The sequence below is a fragment of the Arachis ipaensis genome, chromosome B03, assembly GCF_000816755.2.
Source record: "Arachis ipaensis cultivar K30076 chromosome B03, Araip1.1, whole genome shotgun sequence".
Classification (NCBI taxonomy): Eukaryota; Viridiplantae; Streptophyta; class Magnoliopsida; order Fabales; family Fabaceae; genus Arachis; species Arachis ipaensis.
In genome coordinates, this window is record NC_029787.2 from 93,500,461 (window position 1) to 93,507,759 (window position 7,299).

Here is a 7,299-nt window from a genome sequence, read left to right on the forward strand (position 1 = left end):
ATAATAAAATGAATAAATAGATATATTAGAATGAAAAAATATAGGTAGACAATAAAAATATTAAACAATGGATATATTAGATATTCAATTTATTAAGTGTGTGAATAAATATCTTAATATTAAGATTTAGATGATAATTTAGAATGTAGTGTATTTTTATTTTAGAAAAAGTCTAGGGGACCAGCAATTTTGTTAAATTCTGGCGAGCATGTAACCAGCAAAGAAAAGTAAGCCATTAGATAAAATTTCACACCAATCTCACATCATTAAAACCATCATTAATGACTACAAATCACAAAAATTACTAGCCCCTAAGAGCACCTCCAATGGTGAGTTTCTCTTTGACTTTTTTCTAACATATAGGAACTCTAACCATTGGAGGAGAAAAGGAGTGAGTTCCTGCACAAGGATCAAGGTAAGGGAGTTCCTGTAAGCAGGGACTCAAATTAACCAATAATAACTTGCCATTTGACAAATTAGCTGATGTGGAGTTACTTTTTATGACAGGTGGGCCATAAACAGGAACTGAGATGAGTTCCCTACTGAAGATGGTCTAACATTCCTCTTTATTTTATTGGACTAATTTTAAAACCCATTATTAAAAAAAAAACAAAAAACATTGGCTACCTGACAGAGAGCGAGGGCATTTAAGTAATTTGAGAGTGTAGTTATGAAGAAGAAGTTCTTGTTAGCGTAAAATGTGGCTTCTTTGGCGTCTTTGTATTGCATGCAACCGTATATTCTACACCTATAAATGTCTAATATAACACGCTGAAGTTTGAGTTTGAACCCAAACTAAAGGAATTCAATTCACTCAACCCTATCCTTCCTCCTGAATCCAAAACCATGGAAATAACGACGGATGGAAGAAACACATCATCAAGGGAGGTAGTTGATGATATTGGGTGGTGTTTATCAGATCTGATATTATCATCATCGGGTTCAAACACGTTGGACTCAATCTTCTCTCACTGCCCTCCCGCTAATCCCACAGTGGCCTTCCAGCAACCGTTCGGGTGCTCCTCCGTCTACACCCGCCAAAGAAACATCCTGCAGAAGTTGTACGATCAAAGCCGAGTGACCACGAAGCGTTCTTGTTTTGTTGTTCCCCCTCCCTCGCCATGGAAGAAGAAGCTGTACAGAGGAGTGAGGCAGAGGAGCTGGGGAAAATGGGTGGCTGAGATTCGACTCCCTCAGAACAGAATGAGGGTCTGGCTTGGCACTTACGATACTCCGGAAGCCGCTGCTTATGCTTATGACCGCGCTGCTTATAAGCTTCGTGGCGAGTACGCGCGCTTGAATTTCCCTGCTTTGAAGGAACCCTCCAGTGATGTCCTCTTGTCTTCCCAAGATTCCATCAAGTTTAACTCTCTCAACTGCTACGTGGATGCTAAGATTCGTGCCATATGCCAAAGGCTCAAGCGAGAGAGGAGCATGCGCAAGAATAATAACAACACTACCACTAGTCCTCTCGAGAATCCACGGATGTTCTTGTCTAGTTCAAGCGCCGAGTTTGTTGAAGCAGCTGCTGGCGGTTTCATTTCAGTAGAGGACGGTATTGTTTTAGCAGAGTGTCCCCCAACAATGACAACAGCAGCAGATACTGAATCATCCCATGATTTCCAAAACTGTTCCTTAGCAAGACTGCCCTCCTTCGATCCTGACTTGATTTGGGAAGTTCTGCCTAACTAAATATACGTTTCCATTAAGTTATTATCTTTTATAATATGAGATATAACAATAATAAGGTACACGAATGCATCAAACATTTCCTCAAAGAACATCATTATCAGGTCACTTAGTCTTGATTTAGAACTGATATATCTTGGATGTGTGTTGTACGTTCTCTTTCTTTTCTGGGTAGTGGGTATTATTGGCATGGTGCTTAAGTGTAGGTCTTGTTCCTCAGAATGGGGACAGGTCCTTTTGTATTAAGTGGGATATGATATGATAGTCTTGTGTTGACTAATCTATTAAATTCGGTTGTCTTAACTAATTATCTAACCAAGAATGCTAGGGCAGCAACTTTTAGGATTTATAGCCATCAAATAGTCATCAATAAGGTTTTTAATGGTGTAAGATTAGTATGAGATTTCATCCAATGACTCACTCTTTTTTTATGGTTACATGCTGGCCAGAATTTAATAAAGTTGCTGTGGAATTTATTTTTCACGTCAGCATTTAATTTTTTCTTTTTTAAATATATATTATATCACCACTTTTACTAATATATTTTTTTAATTAAATAAAAATAAAAATATTTTTTATTTAATTTTATAAAAAGTATTAAACATCCTTACTTTATTTGATTAGACAAAAATACCCTTTTAAATTAATCAAATTTTAGAATTCAATTAATCCTAATTTTATAGTTTCAATTAATTTAAACAACAAAACAAAAACATATTAAAAAAAAACAAAAATCAATCGTTCTTCGTCTTCTCCAATTCCCCTAATCATTCATCCCCTTTGAAGCAAAGGAAAACATATCAAAAAATAAAAAAATAATCTGTTATTCATCTTCTCCTAATATCATTCGTGCCTCCCTCCCCTCTAAAGCACACTAAAACGACAAAATCCTAACAATAATTGACTACATTGATCTCGGTAGTTAGCCACCCACAAAATTTAAAGAACCTAAAGGAGAAGAAAGGCTAAACCACTCAACTGGGCAAACGTTGCATCTTTCTCCTCTATGAAAGTTCTTTGAATGCTCCTTTGCCCTCAATTCTTGAAAAGCTTCTCAGTATGAGAAAAATGGAATTATTGTCAACTAGAGAAGAAAAAATCCCACAAGTGGCTGATTTGGATCCAAAGGGCAAGTTTAAAATTTAGAATAGAACTAAAACAGTAACAAAGTAAGAACCAAAGGTGAACGTATACTGACAGCAGTATTTATTGAAATAAGCTATGCCATGCATACCCAAGCTCACGGGCAAAAGGCAATACAAAGCCACCCAGGCAAAGGTCTACATGGAGACAAATACCAAAGCTTGATGAACTGACCAAGTTCCTACAAAAGAAAGTTTCACATTATCAGCGTTATGAAATTCATCAATAAAGTTGAAGTTATGTTCACTTTTCATCAATTAGATCAAAATAAAATAGTAACAAAGAACTTACTTCAATGGGGTCAATTATTCCATGAGGAAACCCTGGCGCAGATCCAACAATCTGTATTATCATATGAATGTCAGTTACACTTAATAGCCTAAAGAATTGAGGGCGAAGGCGCATTCAAAGAACTTTTATAAAGGAGAAAGACGCAGCGTTTATCCAATTGAGTGGTTTAGCCTTCCTTCTCTTTTAGGTTCTTTAAATTTCGTGAGTGGCTAGCTACCGAGATCAATGCAGTCAATTATTGTTAAGATTTTGCTGTTTTGGTGTGCTTCAGAGGGGAGGGGGCACGAATGATATTAGGAGAAGATGAATAACATATTGATTTTTTATTTTTTTCATATGTTTTCCTTTGCTTCAGAGGAGGATGAATGATTAGGGGAATTGGAGAAGACGAAGAACGATTGATTTTTTATTTTTTTTAATATGTTTTTGTTTTGTTGTTTAAATTAATTGAAATTATAAAATTAGGATCAATTGAATTCTAAAATTTGATTGATTTAAAAGAGTATTTTTGTCTAATCAAATAAAATAAGGATGTTTAAACCCTAAACCCTAAACCCTAAACCCTCTAATAGGGTTTAGGGTTTAGGGTTTAGGGTTTAGGGTTTAAAACATGGATATGAGATAAGCTCTCGTGTAATTTAGGGGGAAGAGAGTATGTTTGAAAGCAATAAATTCGACTAATCATAGATATATATTATGATTTATTTTTTGTTTTTTTATTTTTATTTTTTATTATGTTTTTTATTATATATCCTGAGGTATGTTTCATTTTGGGTGAAGAGGAGGACTAGAAGAGCCCGTTTCTTCTTTGTTTGACAAGATATAACACAGGAATACGAGTACCTACAAAAAGTATTTTTACACTTAAATTAGTATAAGTCTATTTTAATTTTGAAGTATATGAGATTCAAAAGCATAATTTTTCCAAATTTAGATATTTCTTTTACAGGTGACTTATGATGAAGTACAGTTGTAAAATAATCAGTTACTTAGAGTGGAGATTAATAAATAATCATAATAAGGTAAATCATTTTGCAATTACCAAGTTATACTGATAAGTGACAAGTAATAAGTTTATTGACCAAATTAGTTATAATTTTTATTTTTATTTTTTATAAATTTATTCACAGGATGTTGATAAGTGGGTATTTAAAAATAAAATAAAATAAAATTTGAAAACACAATGCAACCCGTTCTATGTCACTCCAATAGTCAATAGATTGCATAATAAATAATATGTGATGCATTGTAACGGTTATCACTTTTCATTTTTAGTCTAGTGCTAATGAAAGGTCAAAGAAGAAGATGAAACTTTTTTTTTTTTTTTGGTATTAGACGGAAGTCCAAACTACCGAATTACAATTCTTGGGGGTAAAATAACCACTCTACGATCATCATCAATAATTTGTCGAAGACTACTTGGAGGAACATGTATGAGCATAAAATTTTACTGCATTTCCAGACCCCTTTTATGCCAAGAAGTCTGTGCATCTATTTCTGAAGTTATGTACTAGATTGACCTCCCAATCTCTTTCTAGTAAGGTTTTAATATGCCTCACTATATTATCTAGATGTTTACTGATTCCGTTTTGATTATTTGAAGTGCCAATAACACTGCTCGATTCAGCCTCCATAATCACTAGAAGAGGATGACACTTGCAAGTATTGCTCAATAGATCACTTGTAAGTTGTACCATCACTTTTCCAGTGGGCTTTCACAACAACATCCCCGATTCTTTAAGGCCCTAAATGTAACTATTTTTGTTTTGGGGCTTTGGGCTTATATATGGATGTCCTCGATGGATCCTCTTATGCAGTGAATGTAAGAATTGAAGATGACATGGTTGCTTGGCAGATGTGACCAAATCAAGAACGAGTTTAGATTCTTATAAAATGAGAAATTAATTACTAATAATTTTATAATTTTCATAAAATATGTGTTTCGCTAATAAAGGAAGACTCACATTAAAACATGATCATGCCTACAGTCACTATAGTCTATGATAATTACTTTCTAAATTTTTCACGATTTGCAAAAAAAGAGCATAGATTGACCAGTGGCCGTCAACTGGGAAGCCTACCACGTGATTGGATCTATCTGCTGCTGTGTTTTTCGAAACAATCATCACTCATTTGTAAATTGTAATGTAAAGTTAGCCACCTACCTAGTTAATTCACCCTTTTTATTAATGTAGCCGGTGTAGATTAGATTAAATAAAGGGGTGAGCTTTGACTTCACACACACACATCTCATAGTGCACTGTACATGTACAAGCTAAGTGTGAACACCGGTGCTTCTCTCATCATCCCCTCTCCTCCCACCTTATAAGAATTAACATGGATCTTTAAGGCTCACCACATCTCATCGATTTTTATTAAATATTCTATCTAATTAAATCTCTCCATTATATTAATAAGGAAATGACTATGAGTAGCTATCATTCAAATGAAATCAATTTTGTTTGATCTACTAATTAACTCATTAATTCGTTTAGTAAATGTCAATAATTTAAATTTTGTCTTATACATGTAACAACCTATTGATCCACGATAAATTTTTAATTAAAACCTTGAATTGTTGGGGTGAAAAAACTGAAAATACTGTGAAAAATCGGAAAAAAAAAAGCTATCATTCATATGATGAAATTATAAATTCCCTCTATAATTGCATGCATTGAGCTAGTTAATTAGCAAGCGTTACGGAAAAAAGTTACGAATTAACTCTACTCGTGCAAATCGAATTGAAACCAACGTGGGCCTCTTTTTGTTTTTTCTCTATTATTGTTTTGTAGTATATATAGGTAGCGAGTGGTGGTGGAGCAGAAGACACACGCACCATTATATCGTAGATATTTCCCTCCATTCCTTTCAATCACATACACGAGGGATTGTACTTCTGAATGGGGAGCAGAAAAAGCGAGCCATACTTTGTGTTCATGAGCTATGATCCAGAATACGAGAGACTTCGTGCTGATCGGTTTGTTAATAATTAAGTTGTTCATTCTTATATTAATATTATCACTTGTCATTAACTAATTAGTAGTATATATATGGTGTAATGGTGTTGGCTGGTCTATGGGGATGTAGAAGCAAGAGAGGGGCGCACGAGCTTGATTTGTACATAAGCAGAAAGCACGATGAAGTGTTGGCCACCAGCCTTGAGCCTGGAACCTACAGGAAGACTTCTTCTTTGGTCATTGTTGATGGCTTTGCAGTCGAAATCACTGAGGATCAAGTAATATTATCATACCCTCCTCCTCTTTCTCTTTCTCTTTCTTTCTCAATACATATGAATGACCTGCTACCCATTTCTTATTTCTTAAAACAGGCCAATGTGCTCAGATCTGCAAAAGGAGTGAGGGTTGTTGACAAAAACGAACAAGTTCCATAGGAGATGATCGAGAGAAATTAACATATATATGTATATGGAAGGAAGCACTACTTTAGTTCGTTATTCTCTGCTTTCTTGATAGATGAAGTTAGTTATGCGTGATTTGCTATGTAGGCCAGGTGTTATTGAAACCATTAACAAGGTCCTAGATTTCGGTTAGCTATGATATGTGTGTGTAATAATTGCTACGGAAATTTGAGTGTTGCCTATTACAGATTACCGTATTACACTATTACCTATATATCAGTATGAATATTATGTAATGCAGCCTATTTGTTATAGAACACTACTTAAACAAGTCAAGAAAGATATTCTAATCCTAATATTTTACATTATATTGTAGTGACATTGTGATCGTAAACTCTTATTATAACCATATATGCAACGGATCTCACCGTCGAAAAAGGAAAATAAACTCAAATCAGCATGGTGTTCATGTTTCTTAAATGAAAAAAAATATTGAGAGCAACGAAAGTAGTGTAGACCTCAGAATAATTATAGTTAGGTGTGGATTGGCAGCCGTAGAAAATTACTTGACAAAGAGAGAAGTGAGAATTGACATTGACTCCTCCAAAGTAAGCATGAATATGTCACTTAATACAGCAAGGCAAGGATAACAACGGGACCAGACTTGGCTGATTTCATTCAGCTAATAATACACCAAAGCTGGGCCCTGCTCTCAGCTCTGCTTTCCTTTATAATAACAAAAAATAATTAATTAAAATTAGTTAAAATATTTTTTATTTTTTAATATTAAAAATAAGTTAAATAATATATATATTTAT

General features: G+C 34.3%; 2 protein-coding genes across 2 annotated transcripts; both read left to right on the forward strand.

Moving 5' to 3' along the window:
* LOC107634547 (ethylene-responsive transcription factor ERF061-like) lies at nucleotides 760–1,943 on the forward strand. Its single transcript, XM_016337992.2, has one exon. It carries the CDS (start codon nucleotides 847–849, stop codon nucleotides 1,690–1,692), a length of 846 nt encoding a protein of 281 aa, XP_016193478.1. The 5' UTR covers nucleotides 760–846; the 3' UTR covers nucleotides 1,693–1,943.
* On the forward strand, nucleotides 5,927–6,798 carry LOC107634548 (subtilisin-like protease SBT2.5). Its single transcript, XM_016337993.2, has 3 exons — nucleotides 5,927–6,100; nucleotides 6,211–6,358; nucleotides 6,452–6,798. Exons 1-3 carry the CDS (start codon nucleotides 6,024–6,026, stop codon nucleotides 6,512–6,514), a joined length of 288 nt encoding a protein of 95 aa, XP_016193479.1. The 5' UTR covers nucleotides 5,927–6,023; the 3' UTR covers nucleotides 6,515–6,798.